At 51.9% G+C, this 24,573-nt stretch overlaps 2 protein-coding genes across 2 annotated transcripts in view; both read left to right on the top strand.

Moving 5' to 3' along the window:
* Positions 1-17,241, top strand: part of ZDHHC18 (zinc finger DHHC-type palmitoyltransferase 18) — a 26,081-nt gene extending 8,840 nt beyond the window's left edge. The window contains exons 3-8 of the mRNA XM_041766368.1: positions 9,424-9,573; positions 11,052-11,189; positions 11,308-11,356; positions 11,894-11,996; positions 13,438-13,550; positions 14,801-17,241. Coding sequence (XP_041622302.1) covers positions 9,424-9,573; positions 11,052-11,189; positions 11,308-11,356; positions 11,894-11,996; positions 13,438-13,550; positions 14,801-14,918 — 671 coding nt within the window. The 3' untranslated portion in view covers positions 14,919-17,241. The remainder of the gene's footprint in view (positions 1-9,423; positions 9,574-11,051; positions 11,190-11,307; positions 11,357-11,893; positions 11,997-13,437; positions 13,551-14,800) is intronic.
* Positions 14,801-24,573, top strand: SFN (stratifin). Its single transcript, XM_041766369.1, has 2 exons — positions 14,801-14,900; positions 23,313-24,573. Exon 2 carries the CDS (start codon positions 23,317-23,319, stop codon positions 24,061-24,063), a length of 747 nt encoding a protein of 248 aa, XP_041622303.1. The 5' UTR covers positions 14,801-14,900; positions 23,313-23,316; the 3' UTR covers positions 24,064-24,573.

The raw sequence follows: 24,573 nt of genomic DNA, 5'->3' as shown, positions 1-24,573 counted from the left end.
AGCTTGATGTGGGACTTGATCCCAGGTCCCCAGGATCATGCCCTGGGCTGAAGGCGGCACTAAACCGCTGAACCACCCAGGCTGCCCAAGTGACTAGTTTTTAAATGTGTCTTACAAGGAAAAATTTTATCACCGGTGCCAGCAGAAAGCCTCTTACTCAAAATAGAAGGTAGTCATGAAAACAAAACATAACAATGTGACAAAATTCTTACTGGTTATGGTTGCCTGCAGACCTTAGCCGCCCTGAGGACTGATCACAGCTATTAGGTCTTAGAAGTCGAGAGTTTTCCCCTCAAGTCAAAGGCTTGAAAGAAAATTGAAAAGGGACTAACTTTCTCATTCCATGAGTCAATGTTACTTAGTGTTGTGGCCAGGAGACGGACGGTCTTCCACCTTCCTGAACGTTTGCCCTTGGAGGAGCGCTTGCCTGTGCAGGCAACCCCGGGGTCCCCAGCCCTGCCAGGTGATGGTGATGGGGACTTGCTTGTGCCTTTGCTCCGTTAACCCCCCACCGCCTCTCCCAGGTGCCCTCTTTCCCTGGTGAGCCCGGTGGGCCATTCCTCCTGACCCAGCTTAATTGCTGCCCCACCTTTTGTTGAATTCCACCTCCCCCAGTGTCGAGTATGGACACCAGTAATACCATTAACCCACCAGCTATGGGTTAGGCCTTTGCATCTCTCACTCGCATCAGTATCTTACAAGTTCCATACGATCGTTACCCAGGGAGGAACTGAGGCTCAGAGAGGTTAGGCAGCTTCCTCAAAGTCACAAGCTAACAGGTGTCCAGGCCAGGTTTCAAAATGAGATCAGGCTGGCCCTGGAGGCCCCATACCTGACTCAGTGCCTCCTATACGACCCCATAATTAGCCACCTCACCTCTTGCTCTGCCCTCAGGCCACGCTCTTCCTGTGTCCTCTGGTCTGTCCCTCTGCTGGGATGCGGTGGGTGCTCCATAAACCCCTGGAATGGACAGAAAGGGTCAGGTGGGGATTACAGTGACCCAGTGTGCATGGCCTGGGCCCTGCAGTGACCTTGAGCTGACCTCGAAGCAAGGGAGGCCACAGCCCTGCAGCTGTTTCCTCCACAGGTGGGGGCAACGGAAGGCCAAGGCTAACAGTCGGGACCCAGCAAGGGGGGTGGAGACCCTCACCTGCGCTCACTAAAGCCGGCTCAATGGCCCACCCCCACCCTCAAGGACTTCCGTGCTGGCCCCTGGGCTTTGGTCATAGACACCCCGCCGCCTGGCTCCGACTGCAGGATGCCGGTTTGCCTTTCGTGGGCCGTGGGCCATGAGCTGTGGTTGGGGCAGAGACTCCCATAGCACACCCTGGGGGAGGGGGAAAGTGTGGGGAGAATCATTTGCTTCTCACAGATATTCAGTGAGAAGGAGCCTCCCCCCCACCCCCCCATGACCACATCCCCAGGGGTTGGAGAGTCCCATCTGCAAGGCAACAGGAAGGTCTTACTGGCATGAACAGGCCTTTTCACTTCTTAGAGGAAAGCCCAGGAGCCTTGGAGTAGATCTTAGGTTTCCTCAGGGCAGGAATAATGTATCTTACTACTCTCTCTTCCTTCTTTTTTTTTTTTTTTTTTAAGTTTTTATTTATGTATTCATGAGAAACAGAGAGAGAGAGGCAGAGACACAGGCAGAGGAAGAAGCAGGCTCCGTGCAGGGAGCCCAATGTGGGACTCAATCCCGGGTCTCCAGGATCACACCCTGAGCCAAAGGCAGATGCTCAACCGTTGAGCCACCCAGGTGTCCCACTTCCTTCTTTTTCCAAAAAATATTTTCTGGACTGGATGAACAAAGCAAATGTGGTTTTATGTTTTAAGCACTAGGAAAAAAAATAATAATAAAAAAAATGAAGTAGACACTAGGCCCAACGTAAGGCTTGAACTCATGAGTCTGACAGTCTACTGACTGAGCCAGCAAGGTGACCCCCCTTTTTTCCCTAATTTTTATATTTAACTTGTTTTTATTTATTTAAAGATTTATTTATTCATTCATGAGAGACACAGAGAGAGAGGCAGAGACACAGGCAGAGGGAGAAGCAGGCTCCATGCAGGGAGCCTGATGCGGGACTCGATTCTGGGTCTCCAGGATCACTCCCCGGGCCAAAGGCGGTGCTAAACCGCTGAGCCACCCGGGCTGCCCCCAAGATTTTATTTTATTTTAAGTAATCTCTAAGCCCCGTGTGGGGCTGAAACTTATAACCCCGAGATCAGGAGTTGCATGTTGTACTGACTGAGCCAACCAGGAGCCCCTTTGAATTTTTTTTAAAGGAAACATATTTGACTTACCTGTACGTACTTGCCTCTTCTCCCCTCACCTGCCACCCCCAGGCCTTGTACAATATCTCAACATAGTGGTTGGTGATGTCTGAGAGAATGTTTGGAAGACAAGAGTTCTAATTTCAGCCCTGCCTTATACTATCAAAGTGAAGTCTGTTTCCTCATCTGTAAAATGTGGGTACCTACCCCCTTGCCCAGCCGAGAGCATTTTTGGTGCATCGAGTGAGACAGGGAATATCAGTACACTTCGAAAATTGTTTTTCTCTGTTGAAACTTTTTTTTTTTTTTTTAATTTTTTTTTAATTAATTTATTTATTTATGATAGTCACAGAGAGAGAGAGAGAGGCAGAGACACAGGCAGAGGGAGAAGCAGGCTCCATGCACCGGGAACCCGATGTGGGATTCGATCCCGGGTCTCCAGGATCGCGCCCTGGGCCAAAGGCAGGCGCCAAACCGCTGCGCCACCCAGGGATCCCCTCTCTGTTGAAACTTAAGAGGCTGAGCAAATGGACTTGCTCCATAAGCTACCACTGGTACTGGCTGCTGGCAGGCGTGTGTTGAGGAGGATTCTGAGGCGGAGTCAAGGGCAGTGATTGGTCACCATGGTCTGGCCTGAGAATAAACAGCAGAACAGCTGCTTGCCTTCCTCCCGCGTGGGGTCCAGTCTCCACAGTGGCATCCCTAGAAAGCCTCCTTTGACCCATCTTGTTTAGGGCCTGGGGATTGATGACTTCCATTCAGCATCTGGGTGGCTCCCTTGCTCCAGTGTGACAGTTTCTCTCCCCCACCCCTGGCTCTTGGCAGCCCAAGGAAGTTGGGTGTGCAGAGCTTTACTTCCTCTTTCTCAGAGTGTTAGGAGGAAGCCTGGCCACCGAGGCCACAGTGTACTGGTAGGAGTCCCCTCCCTGCCTAGGGGAGGGCCTGTGGGAATCCAGTGAGGATTCCAGAACTTTTCTCCTCCTCTTTCCTGAAGTGGGTCTGTGGCTCTCCTTCACTCTTGGATGAATTGTGTTCTGAAGTTTGGTAAATAAGTTGTTTGGAGTATAGTTTTTCCTAGAACAATAATAATAATGGCTAGTGTTTATTAAGCTCTTGCCAGGCACTAGATGTTTTGCTAAGCTCACTTGCTGAGTTCTCCCTTCATCGTCCTTAACAACACTCAGAGGCAAGTTTGATTATGTCCCATTTTCTTTTTTAGCAGATGAGGGCACAGAAAAGTGAAGCCACTTGACCCATATCACATAGCTAGTTGCGGTTGGGCCACATGTCTGTCTGGCTCTAAAGCCTGTGTCCAAGCCTGGAAGACAACTGTGGGCAGGGACAGGAGCTGGACCTGGGGCCCATGAGGTAGGGTTACAGGTTGGATTTGGAGTAGCAGCAAGAGTTTTGGAAAGAGCTAGAGAATTCTGCATGCTGGTGTGTCCCAACATGAACTGTGTATCAGAACTGAGGCTCCCATGAATCTAGCACCATGCTTGGGGGTGTCTGCATCTCATTGAGCGCTCCCCACAGTCCCTTGAGACTGAGACTGTCTTCTCTCCACTTTACGGATGAGGAAACTGAGGCTCCGGAAGGTGAAGGGACTTTCTCCGGTAGCAAGTGGGTAGAAAAATGATGATTCAAACCTAGTGTTGCAGACTCCAGAGAGTCTGCCTTGTGACCACCCTGAGATGTACTCACCGAGTGCAAAATCCCTTCCTGGTATTATTTCTGATCCTTCTATGAGCCTTCTACGCAGTTGATATTTGTCTGCTTTTTCAGATGCAAAAACAGGCTCACAGATGTTAAGTAACTTCCCTGACGGCACCGGCTCATGAATGGAAGGGTCAGAATTTGAACTCTAGGCCTGCCTGAGTCCAAAGCGCGTATTCTCTTCCTCTTTGCCTGCTCCTTCATGGTTCATAGGCCTGGGACTGCCTGCTTATTCCACTGTCCCTGCCCTCTTTGGCCATGCAGTCGAGGTGGAGAGCCCGTGTACACACACAGCAGTCCCATCACAGCCCAGCAGGGAGCAGGCGCTGTGTGCAAGGCAGCGGTGTAAGCATTGTGGCAACGGTGCTCAGAGAAGCTGCTCGAGAGTCCTGGGGAGCAAGGAGGAGGTAGGGGCCAGGGCTTGGTCAGAACGGGCAGGAAGCCAAGGCTGCAGGACCTCAGAGGGGCAGAAAAGCAGGAGTGGAGGTGGGGCCCACTCGTGCAGGGCCCAAGTATCGGGACAGGAAGTTGTCCTTTATCTGATGTGTTAGGGGAGGCCGGTAAAGGGCTGTAATTCAGAAGGGTTTTTTTAGAGAAATGTGGTGGTGTGTGTAAGGGGGTTGGAAGGCAGAGGGGCTAGAGGCAGGGAGTCTTCAGGGGAAGCTGTTTGGTGCTAGCTGCGTGGCCCGGGTTAAGGCATTGGGAGGAGAGTGAAAGATGGAGCAAGATCTTGACGAGACCTAGTGACTGGCCACGAAGGGGTAAGGGGGCAGGAAGAGTCTGCAAAGGCTCTCCCAATGGAGTTTCCCGGCCTCTGCCACTCGCTGGCTGTGTGACCTTGGCCAGATCCCCTAACCTCTCTGGGCCTGCTTTCTCAGTTGTAAATTGAAGAGGTCAGAAGAGAGGCAGGCACTGAAGGGACAATTACCGAGGGTCTGCTACGTGCCAGGGGCTGTTATAGGCTCTTTGAGGTTCTTTCCAGCTCTTGGATTATGTCATTGACAGAAATAAGGAACTAGGCAGGGTTAAATAACACTCATTGTGACACTTTAAAATTTACAAAAAGACCTCAAGCCCCAGTTTTGGAAACTTGGGTTCATATCCTGGTTCTGCTGCTTCCTAGCTGGGAGTGGCCTCCAGCGTTCACTTCATCTCACTGCAAAGTCACCTTAAGTGTAACCTGGAGGTGGTGGTAATGATAACCCTACTTCCTGGGATGTCCTCAGGATTCAAGGAGATAATGCATGCAAAGAGCTCAGCATATAGGAGGCGCTGGGTGAAGTGGTTTCTTTCCCTTGCCTCTTCCTTTATTTCTCTTCGTAATTCAGTGAACTGAAAATAACTGCGCGCTTCTTGAACACTTACTTTGTGCCACGTCAGGTGTATTAACTCATTTAACCCTCAAAACAACCCCATGATGTGGGTACTATTGTTATTCCATCTCCGTGCTCAAGGAAACAAAGGCACAGAGATTAAGTGATAGGCCCTGGCCAATATCTAGCAAATGATATCATTAGGAGAAACCCAGCTAGTGGGCAGCCCAGGTGGCTCAGCGGTTTAGCGCCGCCTATGGCAAACCAGGTTTCAGAGTGTGTCCACTGGCCTCAAACCCCCTGCCCTTTGCCCTGCTGCTGGTTTTAAAGAAGAGATGTTCAGGCGCTTAGTTCCATTGTAAACATGCGCTGGTTGGTGTGATGGTGAACAGCCTAGCAAGAGTCTGCTGGGTAACTGGAATGTGAGGCACAAGTCTGTTTGCTTCAATGATGCATGCCAAGTGCCTAGAGTAGTGCCTGGCACTCAGTAAGTTATCGTTGGAGGCAAGTGGCCAAACTGGAGATATTATCTGGGGAGTGGATCCAGTGGAAGCAATGGCTGGGCACATTGCTAAGAGCTGGGGATCACAAGCAGCCTCATATGACTCTCAAAATTCTGTGCAGGAAGGAGCCACTGCTTTGGGAACTCTGGTCCTTTGAGGCCTGGGGCAGGCTCAGTGGGTAGAATTGTGGGCTTTTGCACGTGGCTGACAGCACGTGCCAGCATAGCAGCTTTATGACCTCGGACAAGTGACTTAAACTTTTCTTTTTGTTAAGTTTTTACTGAAGTTTAATGAGCTTACAAAATGTGTACAAATCATAAGGGGTCTGTTTGTTGAGCATTCACAACCTGAACACACATGTAATCGGCACCCAGATCAAGCAACACTATACGAGCAGCATCCCAAACCCTGACTTGTTCCTCTTTCTGGTCAGTGTCACCCCTCCGAGGGTGACCATGATCCTGACTTCTACCACCATAGATTACTTTTAGTTGTTTTTGAACATTTTGTGTCCTTATGTGTGTGATTTCTTCACTTTATGCAATATTAATGAGATATATACATATTTCTATGTGTGGTTGAGGATCGTTCATTCTTTGCTGTCTAGAGCTCCATTGTGTGAATATACTACATTATGTTAATCTGTTCCACTATTGATGGGCATTTGGGTAGGTCCAGATTTTGGCTATCATGGGATTGTTGCTGTGAACATTCCTGTATGTCTTTTGGAGCACATCAAATCATGCACATTTCAGGGTGTCTGGTTGGCTCAGTCAGTAGAGTCTGCGATTCTTGATCTTGAGGTTGTGAGTTCGAGCCACACATTGGGCATAGAGTTTACTTATAAATTCCTTCTTTTTAAAAAGATCAAACTAGGGGTGGTGGAAGGGGAGGAGGGCGGGGGGTGGGGGGGAATGGGTTACGGGCACTGAGGGGGACACTTGACGGGATGAGCACTGGGTGTTTTTCTGTATGTTGGTAAATTGAACACCAATAAAAATTAATTTATTAAAAAAAAAAAGATCATACACATTTTTATTGGGGAGATACCTAGCTGTGGGCTTATTGGGGGTTCCTATGTTGAACTTCGGTGGTTAGTGCCAAAGGTTTCCAAAGTAGTTATATGAGATTTCTAGTTGCTTCACATTTTTGCCAGCATGTGATTTTTAATTTTTTTTTTTCATTTTAGCCATTCTGGTACATGTATATAAAAAATACATCATGGTTTTTATTTACATTTCCCTGATGACTAATGAGCGTGAGCCCCTTTGCATGTGTTTAGCCATTAGATAGCTTCTTTTATGAAATACCTGTTTGAATCTTTTGTCCACATTTGAATTGAGTTGTCTGAGCTTTTTCTTACCGACTTACAGGGATTCTTTTTTTTTTTAAAGATAGATAGATTTATTTATTTATTTATTTGTTTGTTTGTTTGTTTGTTTATTTATTTATTTATGATAGACATAGAGAGAGAGAGAGAGGCAGAGACACAGGCAGAGGGAGAAGCAGGCTCCATGCCGGGGGCCCGACGTGGGACTCAATCCAGGGACTCCAGGATCGCGCCCTGGGCCAAAGGCAGGCGCTAAACCGCTGAGCCACCCAGGGATCCCCCAGGGATTCTTTATATATTCTGGTTACAAATCCTTTATCCATGGTCAGATAAGCATATTGTAAATATTTTCTCCTCTGAGAGTCACCTTTTCATTCTTTTAATTATATCTTTAGATGAACAGAAGTTCTCTTTTTGTTTTTGTTTTTTTTTTAAGTAATCGCTACATCCACCTCAGGTCTTAAACTTATGAGCCCGAGATTAATGCTTGGGGTCATTGTGAATGCTCACACTCTCCACCAACTGAGCCAGCTGGTGCCCCGAACAGAAATTCTTAATTTTGATATAATGCAGTTATATCAAATTGCTCTTTCATGATTTGTCCCTCTGTGTTTTGTTTAAGAAATCTGTGTCTACTCCAGAGTCATAAAGTTGTTTTCCTATTATTTTTAATCCCAAACTTTTGCATTTAGAGCTACAATCGATCTGAAATTGAATTTGCATTTGGTGGGAGATGGGGGTACGGATCCATTTTTCCCCCATGAGGGGGAATGCCCAGTGGACTCAGCACTGTTACTGTTTAATTGGAGAAGACCATCTTCCTTCATGGCTCTGTGATATTGCGTGGTCATAACCACTTGATCATTTACATATTGGGTCTATTTCTGGATTCTCTTTTCTGTTCCATTGATCAGCATTTCTACCCTTGCCCCAGACCACCAGGCCTTCTTAAGTACTAGAGCTTTATCATTAGTCTTGATATCTAGTCACTTAAGTCCATTAGCTTTGTCCTTTAAGAATCCTTGGCAAAAAAAAAAAAAAAAAGAATCCTTGGCTACAGGATGCCTGGTTGGCTCAGTGGTTGAGTATCTGCCTTTGGCTCAGGTCATGATCCCGGGGTCCTGGGACTTAGTCCCATATTAGGTTCCCCTACAGGGAGCCTGCTTCTACCTCTGCCTGTGTCTCTGCCTCTCTCTCTCTCTCTCTGTGTGTGACTATCATAAATAAATAAAAATTAAAAAAAAATAAAAAAATAAATTTTTTTATTATGAAAAATTTCAAACATACAGAAAAGTGACTTTTCTGTAAATACAGTGACTTTCTGCATGTTCACCATCTAGATTTAGTAGTTGTTATTAGTTTCTCTTATTTGTGTCATATATCCTTTTTTTTTTTTTTCAAGATTTTAAAGAAGACAGCCTCCTACATGACCACAATTCCATTACTGCTAGGAAAATGAATAGTCCCCAAATTTCTAATCTATAGTCCTTTCTCCCCAGCTTCCCCCCAAATGTCTTTCTTGTTGCCGTGTTGTTTTGCTTTTCAAAACAGGATCCATGGGATCCCTGGGTGGCTCAGCTATTTATATTTAGCGCCTGCCTTCGGCCCAGGGCGTGATCCTGGAGTCCCAGGATCGAGTCCCACATCAGCCTCCTGCATGGAGCCTGCTTCTCCCTCTGCCTGTGTCTCTGCCTCTCTTTGTGTGTCTCTCATGAATAAATAAATAAAATATTTTTTTAAAAAGGGATCCACCCCCCCAAAAAACCAAATAGGATCCAATCTAGGATCATGCATTGTATTTGTTCATGTCTCTTAATTTAGAAGCATCTCCCTCTCTTGTTGTGACATTGACTTTGTTAGAGATCAGGCTGGTGGTCTTGTAGGTGTCCTGCATTCTGGATCTGACTGTTCTCTCAGTGTTGTTTACTTTGTCCTTCCATATCCTGAGCCTCCTAGAAACTGGGACTTAGAGCTGGGCTTGACTCCATTCAGATAAACCTCCCCAAGTCTTCCCAGGGTCTCCTTCTCTAAGTTGTGTAAGGCCAGTGGTGTGTGAGCAGGTATGTAAAACTTTAGTGCAGGGCTTGGCATAAGGCAAGTGTCAGTAGGTGATAGCAGCTCTTAATAATTGTCCCCATCATGGGCCACATTTTATTCCAAAGTGTTGTTGCCAGGAGGAGGTTTTCCTAAGGCTTCTCTTGTCCCTGCTAGGCAGCAGTGGCTCCCCCCCCCCAGCTGGTGCTCCTGGCTCTGGGCTTGGACATCCCCCATCTTTCTCTCCTCCCACCCTCAGATAACACAGGCAGTTCCACATATCGGCCACCCCCTCGGACCCGGGAGGTGATGATCAACGGGCAGATGGTCAAGTTGAAGTACTGTTTCACTTGCAAGATGTTTCGACCACCCCGGACCTCACACTGCAGTGTCTGTGACAATTGTGTGGGTAAGTGGGAGGCAGCAGGGAGCAATGCTGGGAGCCCTGGGGACATGGAAGTCACTTGTGGGGATGGAGGTGTGTCTGAATCAACCAAAGCTGGGCAGGAGGTCTGCTTCACCCAAATTTGCTCTGACTGAGGAGGGGCTATGAGGAGAGGCTCAGAGTGTGACCAGTGGTGTCTTGGCTTCAGCCCAGGATTGGTAGATTCCTTTCCCGCAGCTCTGCACTATGAGGCAGATACAGAGAAGCCCTGGGTCCTCAGTAGGTCCAAGTTTCCAGGAACCAGAGACTGGACCCATAACATTCTAGATACTTTGGGGCCAGAAAGAGAATGATTTATCATCCAGTGGTCCAGGGCCAACTATACTGAATGACTTTGATCTGATTCCCAGGGCTTGGGGATAAGAAGCTGGGAACAGGAGTTCAAGCCAGTAAGGTGGAGAGGATGTAGCAGGATTGGAAGCTAAGCTCCTGACCACAACTGCAGTGGTTGCTGGGGAACTGAAGGCTGTTTTGTCTCCTCTTCTTACCCTCCGGAGGCCAGGCAGCCTTGATGCAGGCTGAGGGTGTGCCCCTGGGAGGGTGTCATAAGGGAACTGCTATGCAAGAGGACCCAGACAAGCTGAGCCATGGTGACTGTGCATGGTCCCCAGGCAGTGAGCTCATCACACCAGCTCAGCACTCCCCGAGTGAGAGAACAGCAGGGAACACCCATGACAGCATGCAGCAAGGTGGGTGACTCAGTGAGCATTATTCACTCCTGAGAATCTACTCCACCCACCCTCTGCGAAGGGTGCTGGCTGTGATGTGAGGCCTGCAATGGGCTTGGGATCCACATTCTCACAGAGGACTTTCCTACCAGCCTGAGTATGAGCCGCCCCTGGGGACATAGTGCTGGTGTGAGCTCAGGCCTCGGACCGGGCCTTTCATGCCAGCTCTCCCAGCCACTCCCTGGGCCTCTACTTCTAGAGCAAGAAATGGGGATCATTGGTTGTTGGCATGTGGCCAGTGTCATAGGCCAGGCAACAAGTACTTTTGTGTAGATCTTTGTACCAGGCCCTGCTGGACCCTGGTCGGTTAGCTCAGTGTGAGGCCCACACAGGCCTCCTCATGGAGTTTACAATCGAGCAGGCCAGTCCACTAATTATAAATAAGTATGTAAATACAAAGATAGGTAATGGGGTAGATAACAGAGGGCCCTCACCTTGTCTGGGATCAGAGGAGACTTCTTAAGGAAGTGGCTTTGCAGCTGAGACACGAAGGGGGAATTACCCTTAACCAGGTGAAGAGACTGAGTAGAATGTGTGAGGCAGTAGGAACCTGTGCACAAAGGTCCAGAAGCAGGGAGCATCTGAGGAACTGGGGGTGGACCAATGCACAGAGGTGTGGGGGGAGCAAGGCCCCAGCTGTGGCATGAGGCCTCTAAACACCTGTGCTGGTTGCAGGCCAGGTACACTAATCTGTCTCCCCTGGCCCTCTTCCAGAACGATTTGATCATCACTGTCCCTGGGTGGGCAACTGTGTGGGGAGACGGAACTACCGCTTCTTCTATGCGTTTATCCTCTCCCTCTCATTCCTGACGGCCTTCATCTTCGCATGTGTGGTCACCCACCTGACGCTGCGTGAGTTGGGGGTGGGGGCAGGGGTGAGCGGGAGGGGTGGGCCAGGAGTTCAGCTGAGTCAAGGGGCCACGGTCAGTATCCCTCTGAGTGTGCCCTGTCCTGTTTTTTTCTTCCCCAGGCTCTCAGGGAAGCAACTTCCTCTCCACTCTGAAGGAGACACCAGCAAGATATCCTTTGTCATCTGGTAGATGCCCTTGTGGGAACCAGGCCCCCTCGCTGGGGTGGGTCCCTGCACCTCATCCTGTAAACAGAAGGGAAGGGTGTAGAGCCAGTGTTTGTCCTCAAGAATAATCCGATATACCAGCTGCTTCTGTTCCCACCCAGGCTAGAGCTGATCCTAAATGACCCGATCATGGGGCCGGGGTGGCCAAGAACTCTCAGGAGCCACAAACCCTGTCTTCCTTTAAGACACCAAGCTCCTTGGACCATGTTCCATGTGGGGTTCTTGGTGCCTGGAATCCTCATTTCCCTCTACTGTCCATCACCCTTGCTGCTCTTGAAGGGGCTCCCTAACCTTCCTGAAGTCCTCGGAGGTGATCCTGCTGAGAAGTGGTGAGTGGACCTGAGGAAGGTTATGAACTCACTTCCTCTCTGAGGAATAGCTTGTGGAAGGGTAGGTAAGAAAGGCTGAGCGTGGCAAGCTCCCAGGTCCAAGGGAGGCTCCCAGCCCTGTCCCCGTGTGTGTCCTTGACCACCCTGCTCACTGTGCTGGAGTTGGTGATCTGCTTCTTCTCCATCTGGTCCATCCTGGGCCTCTCAGGGTTTCATACTTACCTCGTCGCCTCCAACCTGACAACTAACGAAGATGTGAGTAAAGCTGGAGCCACCCCTGTCCCTGGGCAGGGGTCCTGGGAAGGAAGCAGGGCTGAAGGAGCCTGGGGTTGCCGCAATGCAGCCTGACTCTCTGCTGCTGGGGTACCGTGGGTGGAGATGGAAGGCAGCCAGACATTGCCTGGCCATGGGAGACCCAGTGCAGGCTTCTGAGCCCCCACATGCCTCAGCCCCTCGGCCCCTCGGTGTGGGCTTTCTCGCTAACCCAGAGGCAGTGCTCCACTGGAAGTCATGACATTGGCCAGCATGTTACTGTTTCCAGTGTTCTTTGGAGGTCCTGTTGCCAACTCTGAGGCAGAAGGAAAAGGGATGCTTTTTCTCCCGATTGATGGCTGAGTGACTTGCCATCACTCAGAGGTCACACAGCTGGAAAGGGATGGAGCCGGTGTTGTAACAGAAGCTATAGCTCTGCTTGCTGGGCCCCCACTGCACTGTACTTGTAGGCAGAAGAGATGTGACCATTCTCAGGGTGTCCTTGGGGCTCCCGAAGGCACCCTTATTGAGGGGGACAGTGAGGACAGGATCCTAAGGCTTTCTGGCAGACCTCCACCAGCAAGCATTGTTTGAGCACCCACTGCATGCCCAGCCCTGGGCCAGACCTGACCTCTCCTTCCTGTTCTCACAAACAATAAAAAAGCAAATGATGGCATGTGTGCCGGGGCCGCCATCAGATCCTGCTCAGAGGCCATGACCAACAGAAAATACATTTCTTCACCTCAGCCTCTCATTCTGGTAAATAAAACTTAGCACTCATGATAGGGTATCATGTGCTGGATGATTGGTACAAGCAGAAATGACATTAGCCCACATCTCCCAAGGCGGTTTCCTGGGTGCTAGTTCTTCAGGACGTACTAGGGGTTAAGCAAAAAGATGTATTATGGCCAAATAAGTCTGGAAAACTCTGGATTCAAGTCAAACAGGTATACTTCCTTGCTAAACTCCTCGGTGCCTTCGATAGCTGGCTTCACAGACGTAGAGATAGGCAGGATTTCATCAAATGCCCCATCGATGCTATCAGAGTTCCCTATTTTTCACACGAGGACTGAGATTCAGAGAAGCGTTCTATCCGGGCTCATGCAGTGTGTCAGTGGCAGGGCCAGGGTTTACAGCCAGGTCAGCCTGAGCCCTGCCCCTTGTACTACCTTCCCTCATAGGTGGCTGGCCAGAGAAGAGAGGGGGCCCCAAAAAGTTTCTTTGGGAGGCTTCTTTGGCTACGCTCTGTTTCTGTCCTGATTAGGGCTACTTCCTCTTTGCTAGGTGTCCCACATGCCCAACAGTCCCCCACACTCACTGAATAGCCTGGGCTAAAGACACATCCCCTCCGGTAGTTTGTCCAGAATTGGGTTCAGAATTCACCAGCCTCCAGGCCTCCCTCCTAGAAAATGATACCTGACTTACACCTCCTTCCTGCTGGCAGATCAAAGGCTCGTGGTCCAGCAAGAGGGGCGGTGAGGCCTCCGTCAATCCCTACAGCCATAAAAGTGTTATCACCAACTGCTGTGCTGTGCTCTGCGGCCCCCTACCTCCCAGGTAAGCCAGGGGTGAACAGGAGAGGTCACAGGGCCTGGCCTGACCAGTGGGGGGCAGCGCTGTGAGTCCACAACTCTCAAAGAGGTTCTGGAAGCAGGAGACCTCTGCTCACACCACGGAAACCCTCTGTCCACCATCCCCTGCAGAGTGCACTCAAGGCATTTGTCATATAAAAGAATTCTTTTTTGGGGCACCTCGGTGGCTCAGTGGTTGAGTGTCTGCCTTTGGCTCGGGGCGTGATCCTGGGGTTCTGGGATCGAGTTCCCCCTGCAGGGAGCCTACTTCTCCCTCTGCCTGTGTCTCTGCCTCTTTGTGTGTCTCATGAATAAATAAATAAAATCTTTTTTAAAAATTCTTTTTTTTTTAATAAGGATGGATTGATTGATTCGACAGAGAGTCAGAGAACACAAGTGGGGTGGGAGGGAGGGGGGCAGGGAGAAGAATCCCCGCTGAGCAAGGAGCCTGATGCAGGACCCCAGGATCATGACCTGAGCCGAAGGCAGACACTTAACCTACTGAACCACTCAGGTGCCCCAACATAAAAGAATTCTATGTAATTGTTAATGACATTGCTCATTGTGGAAAAAAATTAAGTGCAAAATATTAGAAAGAAGAGTATTAGATATCACGTGTAATCTTATTCCCCAGGGATCACCAGGATTAATGTCGTGGCCACACTGCTGCCCCTCTGGTGCTGATAGCCGACTGGGTGGGGCTCCATCCTCCCTGGTGGCTGAGACCAGCGAGGAAGTGCCCCTGTCTTCACACCAGGGGGCACCAGAGTGCCAGAACAGGAGTTAAATTGCAGTGGACACTGGGGAAGCAAGACTTCCCCACACTGTCCATACCCCCACACCCTCCCCACAAGCTTCTCCTGCCTCATATGCCTCTCATGCTTGCAGTGGGGGGTGGGTGTGAGTAACAGTGGGAATCACACTATTTCCAAATGCCCTTTCATCCTGCTTTTCCCTTACCCTCAGGCTGGCTTTGTGGCATCCAGGCAGCAAAATGGGGCCACTTTGAATTAACAGTGTATAAATCTGGTAGCCAAAACCAGGTGTCCAGAGTGCAGAGTGGGCCCTTCTGAAAGGGAAGGGTTTCGCGCCCCCAACTGGAGATCAGCTCCCCTTTCTCAGGCTTTGTAGGCCTGGGTGTTTTCTTGGCTGGGAAATGGACTATGCCATTCAGCCCTGGCCTGGATCACTGGTGTTGGGTAGGGCCCTCATGTGACCTCTCTTGTGTTTTGGAAGCCTGATTGACCGAAGGGGATTTGTGCAGGCCGACACCGTATTGCCCTCTCCCATCAGAAGTGATGAGCCAGCCTGTGGAGCCAAGCCCGACGCCAGCATGGTAGGAGGCCACCCCTGAACTGGGCTCAGTACTTGCCACCTGCTGGCCTGTCCACCCCTCCGTACTCACCTGCCGCCCTCCACACCTGCCAGGACCCTCCCCATTCCACCCAAGGGAAGCAGAGCCGCCAAAGACTCTTTCGTATTTATTTCCCACCCTGCGTGGCTTTCCCCACACTTCCATGGCTGTATCCTCTGCTCCCCAAACCCAAGTTCCCACAGCCGTGGGCCCTAAATCCGCACGTCCCCCACCCCCACCCCCCAGCTGATCAGTGGCAGGAGTGACAGGAGACAGAGAGGCCAGGGCCCCTGAGGCCATGAGGGGACAATGCCAAGTCTCTATCTGTGCCAGGGCAAGCCCTGTGTGAGTGAGGGTGCCGGCTGAGTGTGATACCTCCCAGGTGGGGGAGCTGCTGGGCTCTGCTCAGCCAGGGTCCTGGGGGTGAAGCAGAGCCTAAGAGTGTTAGGCTCTGGACAGTTATAGGAGAGGATGCCTCCTCTGTGGGCTGCTTTGGTTTGCAGGCTCCTTCCTTCTTTTCGTGATGATCATTGTTCTTTATTCCATTTTTGTTCTTTTTTTTTTTTTTTTTTTTTTGTATGGGGTTGGCCAATAGGATAGAGCTGGGGTTCCAGATAGAAAGGGCAGAGGTGGGGGTGGGTGGGGGACAGCCTGTGTCAGAGGAAGCTAAACCAGCCAGCCAGGCACCCAAGACCTCAGCTCCTGCATGATTCCTGGGCAGCACACTAGGAAGTGGGGGCCTTGCCCTCTCACTACCCATGGAGGGCTCTCTAAGGGATCCCAGTCTGGCCCCCCACCTCTCTCCCAAGTCAGTGCTTGGGCTGGGTGGGCTAGACTCATGCTGGCAATACTTGAAACGGGTTTATTAATGCTGGGTATTTTGCACAATTTTATAGACCTCTTTTCTACATAGCATTTTTTTTAATGGAAGAAGAAAATAAGTCAGCCACATTGCTCTCTGTGTAGTGCCAGGTTAAGGATTATTGGAAGGCAAGTTGGTTTTAATAAATTTATAAGAGAATTAATGGCTGTGAGTGAGTGAGTGAGTGAGTGAGTGTGTGTATGTATGTGCATGCGTGTGTTCGCATATGCCCTTGTACGAATGTGGCTGGCTCCCACTTCCCGACATCCCCCGGGCTGCCCCTTTCCCCGCCATCCCCCTCGGGCGGCCGCGGGCAGCAGCAGGAGCAGCCTGAGCCAGGGCCACAGGAGCCCATGCCTTGATCACGAGAGACCCCTGGGTTTCTGCTGCAGCTCAGTGCCCACCCCCCGTCCTCCTATCTTTCTTTCCTCCTTGGACATCAGGAAGCCCAGGACCTGCCCAGACAGGCTGAGGCTGGGTGTGGTGGATGGGGTAATGGCTGTGGGAGCGGCTGCCATTCTGCAAGCCGTGCTCCCTCCTCTGGGCTCTGAGTATGGGACCTAATGCCAGTGGCTAGAGGACAGGGAGTCTCTGCCAACCAAGGACTCCATCCAGAGAAAAGAGAGGAAGGTGCAGGGTGGGCCAAGAGGCAAATGAAGGTTGTTGGCCTACATCTGGGCCCAAACTCAAAGGATGTCCCTTCTCTGCTGGAAACTCTAGCTTCTTGTCAAAATAGATAGGAAATTGTCCTTGGCCCTTAAGTGGGCTGAAGCCCTTGGCAAGTGACTAGGAAGTCCTCGTGTCTTGCCTTTCCTTGCTGCAGAGGGTAGTGGGTCACAGGCAGCTGAGAAATGGCAGCCACGGAAGGTCCCCTCTGGGAGAAGCAGCTCTGCCCTGGTGGCAGGCCCCTGGGCCATGCTGCAGTGGTACTGGGAAGTCAGGAGGGAGCTGCCTAGAGGAGGGGACTCCCACCTGCCTTTTATTTAAGCCAGTATTCTTTGTTCCTGCTTGTAATAAAATTTTTGTTTTTAAGAGTTGATTTGCTTTGGTTTGGTTTTTGTTTGCTCTTTCTTTGCTGAGGCTCCAACTGGCAGCTCTCTATTCTTTCAGCCAAATTTGGTCTTTCCTGGGGAGGCAGAAGGCAGGAAGGCCAGTGGTGTGGCTAAAGTTCTCTGAGGCCGAGCCAGGGGGCGAGGCCCCCCAGGCATGTAAGAAGAGGCCAGCCTGTCCCCTCTTGGTCCCCCCGCCTACTCCTACCCCCTAGCCCTGCCTCTGGGACTTGGAGACCCCCGAGGTCTTTTTCCTTGCTGTCTTTTCACCCTGATATCCCACCCCCCTACCGTGACTGCCCCGCTAAGAAAATGTTTCTGAGACAATAGATTCCAGTTTGTGAGCCAGAGCCTCCCTGGCCCCAGCCCCACCTGGGCAGCAGGGCACAGCCAGACAACTCATAACACTGGCCCGCCTCTCTGGTATCTCCCCCAGGAGGACACCTGTCAGGATTTTGCCATCTCCTGCACAGCCTGAGGGGAGCTAACAGGCCTCTTTGCAGAGGGTTAGCTGGTAAGACCGTATCTCCCCTGTCAGCCAGCACTGCCCGCCTCCCTCACACACCATCTCATCCTCATCGCATGCCTTGCCAACCCCATGGAGCCCATTCATCTGTCTGGTGTGTGGTGTGGTGTGTGTGCTGGCGGTGGTAGGGCCGCCAGGGCTTCCCCCCCAAAACAGAAGGATCGGGGCATGAGGGCAGGGCTAATAGCCCAGCCCTGCTCTGGACTGAGGAAGTAGCTTCACACAGAGCAGCTCTCCCACTGGAGCAGGAGGTGAAGGGTGAGGTCGGGGAGAGGGTGACATACCTGCTCTGGGGTGCTTGGGCCCGTCCTGGTGGCGTCCTGGTGTGCAGGAGCCTGCGGTCACTAACACTTGTGTCCTGGCTTTTCTGTCTCTGCTGAGCTCTCGCCTGCCCGTTTTCTCTCCTGCTCCGTTGCCTGCTGCCCAAGCCTCAGCCCTTCTGTGAGGAAGAGGCAGGTGCTGGGGTGGCGCTTGTCCCCCCGCCAGCACCCCTGCAGGCCTCCTCTCTCTTCCCAATCCCGCTAACCCTCTCTCTTCTCCTTCTTTGCTGTCCTGCTGGGATCTCCAGTGTGTGCGGGGGCTTAAGGACCTCCTGAGGACCGCTGCTCTCTGCCTCTCCAGGAGTGGCCTGAGGGGAGCCAGGCACCCGGCACCTCCACCTGCCTAACCTGTGGCCCATCTGCCACCGTCTGTGCCTACAGGGTCTGCCCCCAAGCCTGCCCCACTCGTGTGCTCTTGAGAGCCCCCCCACAGGGGCAGGGGCTGGCCTCTTTGCCCCCACCCCCACTCCGTGCCAGCCAGAGTGTAGAAAGCCATAACGCAGCTGTCAGCACAATGACATAATAACCATGCTGAAACTTGGCCCCCTTTCCACTTCCCTTCCCCTTCCCCAGATCTGTAAGGTGTCAAGACTCTTCAGGAATCTGGCCTTACAGCCTGCCCACTCCCAGAATCAGGCATAGCTATAGTGGAGCTGAGCAGGTTTCTTCAGGAGCCTCTGGGCTGTTGGTGGTTGATGACGCTGCTGAACAAGTTCGGTAACTGTTCTAAGCACAACCGGTTTGACACTGTTCCCACGGCCTTCCACGGCCCCCTCCATCCCCACTAACCCAAGTAGGTAAGATGCAAGGAGGATGCTTGTACCCTTTGCCCCAGGCACTGAGGGACTGAGTGAGCTCTGACAGCCCTGCGTTCTTCAGAGGAACTAAAGGAAACTGGGCTGGGCCTAGGAAATCTGCTGAGTCCATGGCTGGGGGCTGCTTGTCTGCTGTCCTGTACCTTTTTTAACCAAAATAAAGATTTCCCTCTTCTTGCCATATCCTTGGCTGTCTGGTGCCACCTTTACTTGGGGTCCAGGGGTGAGGCCCAGGATGAGTGTGCAGACCATCTGGCTTACCCTCCCTGCCAGCCTTGTTCTATCTAGATGGTCGGTGCCATTGCAGAGATTGAAAGATTGATTTATTGAGTGAGTGGGGGGTGGGACAGAAGGAGAGCATCTTCAAGCAGACTCCCCATGGAGTGTGGAGCCCGATGCTACGCTACACGGGGCTTGGGCTGGGATCCATGAGATCAGAATCTGAGCCAAAACCAAGAGTCAAAAAAAAAAAAAGTAAAAAAAAAGCCAAAACAAAACAAAACAAAACCAAGAGTCAGTCACTTAACCAACTGAGCCACCCAGGGGCCACCACCCCCACTGGTTCCGGGAGATTTATTTTATTTTATTTTTTTAAGATTTTATTTATTTATTAGAGACACAGAGAGAGAAAGAGAGAGAGAGGCAGAGACACAGGCAGAGAGAGAAGCAGGCTCCATGCAGGGAGCCCGACTTGGGACTCGATCCCAGGTCTCCAGGATCACACCCTGGGCTGAAGGCGGCGCTATACCACTGAGCCACCAGGGCTACCCAGTTCCAGAGATTTAAAAGAAGGGGCACCGCGAAGGCAGAAGTGACACAGAAAGAGTAGCCAGTGTGCTCTTCACTCTGTCCCTCTAGAACTGGTCTCAGTGCCAGAGACCTTCAAGTCTTAGTTGACTTCATCTCTGAAAAGTCCCAACCCAAGCTGGGACTGTCACCCCTTGAGCTGAACCCAGTCCAGGTTAACAGTCTCATGGAACTTTCCTTCTCCCCAGCTGCTGCCCCACATTGAGATACACAGTATGTAAGAGCTAAAAAATCATTATGGCAGCCATTTAGCAAGGAGCAGCCAAGTGCCAGGCCCGTTTTCTCAACTGAACCTGTGATGTCCGCCTTTTTACAGATGAGGGACCTGAGGTGCAAGGAAGGCACAGCAGCTGCCCAGGGTCTCCCCGCTGATAAGGCAGCAAGATGAGGATATGAACTCAAGTCTCTGCCCAACCTCTGGCCCTTCTACCCAAGGAACAAATAGGGCTGCCTCAGGAGGAGGGGATCTCAGAGGGAGAAACCCAGTTGGAGGCTGTCATTCATAGCCATCAGAGGGCTTAGAGGGGATCTGTGCTGGCCTCCTTGTACTGATGGGGAACAGGCTTCTTTCCCCACAAGGCCTTAAAATGCCTTAAAATGGAGTTGGGATGCAGTCCCGTAGCCTGACATTCCATCTCTTTCCACAAACTCCACACCATGTCCTAGACCGGACTGGTCTGAGGGATGTAGGAGACTAAACAACAGCGCCTTAAGGAGAAAAAGACTCAGGATAGCTGAGTCACTTAAGAGTAATCTAATATTCCCTCCTAAAGGCGGCTAGTAGAGTGAGCCCTTGGCTGGATAACTGAAGTCTTGTTTACAACTAAGCAAGGGGAGAGGTGCCATACCTGCCTCCGGTCACCTGTTTAATTTGATCATTCCAAGACTACAAAATTTCATAGGAAGTTCTTTCTGTATTCTAATTAGAGTCCCTCCTGCTGTATTCAGAGTCCTGTCCTCTGTTCTCAGTGGAGATAGATAGCAACTGGTTGCTGCCTTCTCTGAGCCACAAGCCTGTGATTACCAGCTAAGGATCTGTTGCCTCTTGGACCAGAGGCCTTGGACCTGCTAGCAGGATGGATGCTATATGGAAGGATGGGAAGGTAGCAGGCGGGATGAGGAAAGCCCCCTTGGGCCGCAGCCCCAGCTCCTATCCTGCTGACTCAGATGTCTGATGGTGGAACTCCGTGCCCTGCCAGGGCCTGCTGCTTCCTGCCTGCCTGGGCTCCTGGACTTGGGAAACAGAGGCCCTGGAGGCAAAGGGAGGTGTCTGAGACAGGAACTGAGTCAGGATCGACAGGCTGGAGCGGGCAGGGTCTTAGGCAGCCGAGCTCCCAGATTCACCCCTAAGCTTCAGCAGGAAAGGGGGAGGAGTGAAGAGGCTTCCTTATGCCCTTCTCTCTGCTGGCTGTGCTGAGGGCATGGAGCTTGTAGTGTGATCCACCACCAAGTCTCCTGGCTTGAGTGATAGGAAGAGGATGCTGCCTTCCTGGAGACACAGCAACTCCAAAATTCCTAGGCCTGCCAGGCCCTGCCTTACAGGTATCTGGTGCTCTGGGATCTCCAGTTTCCCCACCCTCACCCCCCGGACTTGGGAAAGCCTGGGTTGGATGACTACTAAAAGGAAGGTCCTTGAGGGCTTATGGCCTGCATAGGTCAGAGGAGTGTCTGATGGAGAGGGAGGAGGCAGTGCTGAGTGAGCACATCTGACCATTCATCTGCCTTCCCTTCCCTAGGGACACTCAACTCGACAGGGTTCAGGCCTCCTCTGAGGCTTGGTTTGGGGCCCTTTGTCACTTCACAAAACCCAGCCCCATGTTAGTGCTTTGTGTGTATATGATTATCATCATAAGATTGGTTAGATTTTTTTTCACATAATAGTTACCATTCACTCTGCTAAGTGCTTTTCCATCAACTTATTTAATCTTCACAACAAGCCCCATTTTACACTTAGGAAGACAGAGGCTTACAGAAGTTAAGTCACTTGCTAAGGCCGTACAGCTTCTAAAAATTAAGCCCAGAGAGTCTGATTCCAAAGATAATAGGCTATTCTATCTCTTATAGAAAAATAATATCTATCTACCATTGAAAAAAGTAGGAAAATCAAAAGCAAAAAAATCACTCAGAATCCCAACACCTAAAAATACGCTCTATTAAATTAGTATTTTAGTGCATTTCCATCGTTTTCTGTCAGTGATCCCATCTGAGCAAAGCCTTAAAGATGTCAAGCCTAAAATACCTTCTGCTTCCTTGGAAAACCTGTAGTATCTGCCCAGGCATGCTCCTACTTTTCCTTCAAAGAGGCAGATCTCATCTTTGGGCCTCAGAGTTCTGGGCTAAGCCTCCCTCCAGGAGGGGAAGGTGGGGATTCAGGCACGGAGAGGAACCAGGGAGGGACAGGCCTGTGAAATGGCCCTGGCTCAGAGATTAGGCTGGCTGGATCCCAGTGAGGGGAGCCCCACCCCTGAGCCCCATCTGAGCCTTGGCTAGGGGTGGGGCAGATAAGCAGGAACCCACCCTCACAGGCACAGGGCCAACACCTCAGGTGAAACTCCTGGCTGAATGAGAATAGCATCCCAGCAAATAGGGACGGAAGGTTGGCAAGAGAGAAATCTCCCATCTCTGAGTCCTCTACAGGGGCCAGAGGGGGGGCCATAATCAAAGGGAAGGGACAGGGAAATTTCTGAGAGGCAGACTGGGGGAGGCAGCACTCACCTGGTACTGCTACCCTATAAAACAAAATGGTATGTATCACCGCCACCTTCTTTATCTTGGTCCTGTCTCTCTCTCCAGGTGCTAGCGTCCCCCCTGGGGAACCAAATTGGGCTGAGCACCCAAGTGGCCTGCTTCCCAGCCTTTGACAGAAGGCAGGCTGAGTCAGGCAGGAGAGCTGGGCCCCCACCCTGTGTGAGCCCCACTGATACATGATGGCAGGCGGCTTGGAGGGGGTAGGTGACCTGGCGTGGAGAGCCAGAGGGTAGGTCCTCAAACAAGTGGTAACAGGCCACCAACTTGAAAGGGAAAATTGTGCTGTGATGGGGAAGGTGTCCAACAAACCTACTGGATGACTAATTACAAAGGCTGGGCTGGAGCGTCAGGGGCCGCTCATTAAATACCTCATTAAGTGGCACCCTGAACCATGCCACCTGTGCATTCTGGGACCTCAGAGGGAACCCTGAGGGGGGGTGATGACCAAGGGAGAGAACCATTTCAGGTAGACTCCGGAAGAAGCCTGGATTTCACTTCTAAATACAGTCTGGAGCTTACAAGTCAGAGGCCTTGACGAGAGAAGCCAAAGGAAGTAGGATACAGGGGATTTATTAGCTGTGTGACCTTGAGCAAATCTCATCCCTCTCGGAGCCTTAGCATTCCCACCTCTAAAGTGGAAGTAAAAGTCATAGTCTGGCCCATCTCACAGAGACACAGTAAGGATTCAATCCACTCGTGGCTGTGAAGGTGCTTGGGAAACTGCAGCTCTACCTAAACATAATTATCTCACCTAAACCAAGGTGGGAAATGTACCTGGTAGGATTAAGAACCCCATCCTCCTGGGTGCACCTGTCTTCATGCGCTCTAGCCAGGCTGAGGCGGCCACTTGGTTGAAGCCATCCCTGGCCCCTGGAAGAACACCATGAAGGAGGATCTGATTTGAGAAACTGGGGCATCTGGGTGGGCACTCATGTAATCAAAGCACCGAACAAGAGGGGGCAGCCTGGAGCTTGGAAAGGTGTCCTGTGCAGGTGGGGCCGACGCCCGGCGGCGGAGTTCTCCTGCAGACTGAGCCCCGGTGACTCACCCTACATCCCAGCCTTTTACCTTTAAGGAAGAGCCGGAAAGGGTGTGGGGAGAAGACCAGAGGGAGGCAGGTCCCGGGCCCCAGCCCCGCCCTCGGTCCCTCCCCACCCCTCTGTGGGGCCAGACCTTCCAGCCAAAAGGCAGGCAGAGAGCAGGAGAGGCACAGAATCCGGCATCGGTTTCAAGGCAGCCAGTTAGCCCGCCGCCTGTCTGTCACCAGAGCCATGGAGAGAGCCAGTCTGATCCAGAAGGCCAAGTTGGCAGAACAGGCTGAGCGCTACGAGGACATGGCAGCCTTCATGAAGAGCGCCGTGGAAAAGGGTGAGGAGCTGTCCTGCGAAGAGCGAAACCTGCTCTCGGTGGCCTACAAGAACGTGGTGGGGGGCCAGAGGGCTGCCTGGAGGGTCCTGTCCAGTATCGAGCAGAAAGGCAATGAGGAGAGCTCGGAAGAGAAGGGCCCGGAGGTGCGAGAGTACCGGGAGAAGGTGGAGACCGAGCTCCGGGGCGTGTGTGACGCGGTGCTGGGCCTGCTGGACAGCCACCTCATCAAGGAGGCCGGGGATGCCGAAAGTCGAGTCTTCTACCTGAAGATGAAGGGCGACTACTACCGCTACCTGGCCGAGGTGGCCACTGGTGACGACAAGAAGCGCATCATTGACTCAGCCCGGTCCGCCTACCAGGAGGCCATGGACATCAGCAAGAAGGAGATGCCACCCACCAACCCCATCCGCCTGGGCCTGGCCCTGAACTTTTCTGTCTTCCACTACGAGATCGCCAACAGCCCCGAGGAGGCCATCTCACTGGCCAAGACCACCTTCGACGAGGCCATGGCTGACCTGCACACCCTCAGCGAGGACTCCTACAAAGACAGCACCCTCATCATGCAGCTGCTGAGAGACAACCTGACGCTGTGGACCGCCGACAACGCCGGGGAAGAGGGGGGCGAGGCTCCCGAGGAACCCCAGAGCTGAGCCGCGCCCGCAGCTCCCTCCCTGCCGCGCCCTGCCCTCTCCAGCACCCCGCCCGTGGCAGAGAGGACTAGTGTGGGGTGCGAGGCCCGACCCTCCAACCCCAATGCTCTGCCCCCTGCTCACGAGAGCTCCGAGGAGAGGCAGCAGCAGAGCTGAGGCCAGCTAGGGCCGGGGGACTCGCTCTTCCTGCCGCTGTCGGGGCTCCTCACCAGTGGCCGCCAGCCCACCCCTGCTCTCTGCACCCCTCCCCGAAACCCCACCGCCAACCGGGCCACTTCCTCCCCCTCCTGCCTCCCTCCTGCCCCCCCCCCCCGTTGCCTCTGAATCTTAGGAATTGAGGAGTGTCCCACCCTTGTGGCTGGGAGCTGGACTGTATGGCAGAGCCTGGAGATGAGTGTGTGTGTGAAAGAGCGAGAGCGAGTGAGAGCACGAGTGAGAGCGCGCAAGACCCGGCTGAAAGGGAGAGCCTGTCTGCTGGGTGTGACCCTGTTTCCTCTCAATAAAGCTCCC

Source organism: Vulpes lagopus, chromosome 8, assembly GCF_018345385.1.
Source record: "Vulpes lagopus strain Blue_001 chromosome 8, ASM1834538v1, whole genome shotgun sequence".
In the NCBI taxonomy this organism is placed as follows: Eukaryota; Metazoa; Chordata; class Mammalia; order Carnivora; family Canidae; genus Vulpes; species Vulpes lagopus.
The sequence above is the reverse complement of the archived record's forward strand: the minus strand, read 5'-3'. Positions and strand labels throughout refer to the sequence as shown.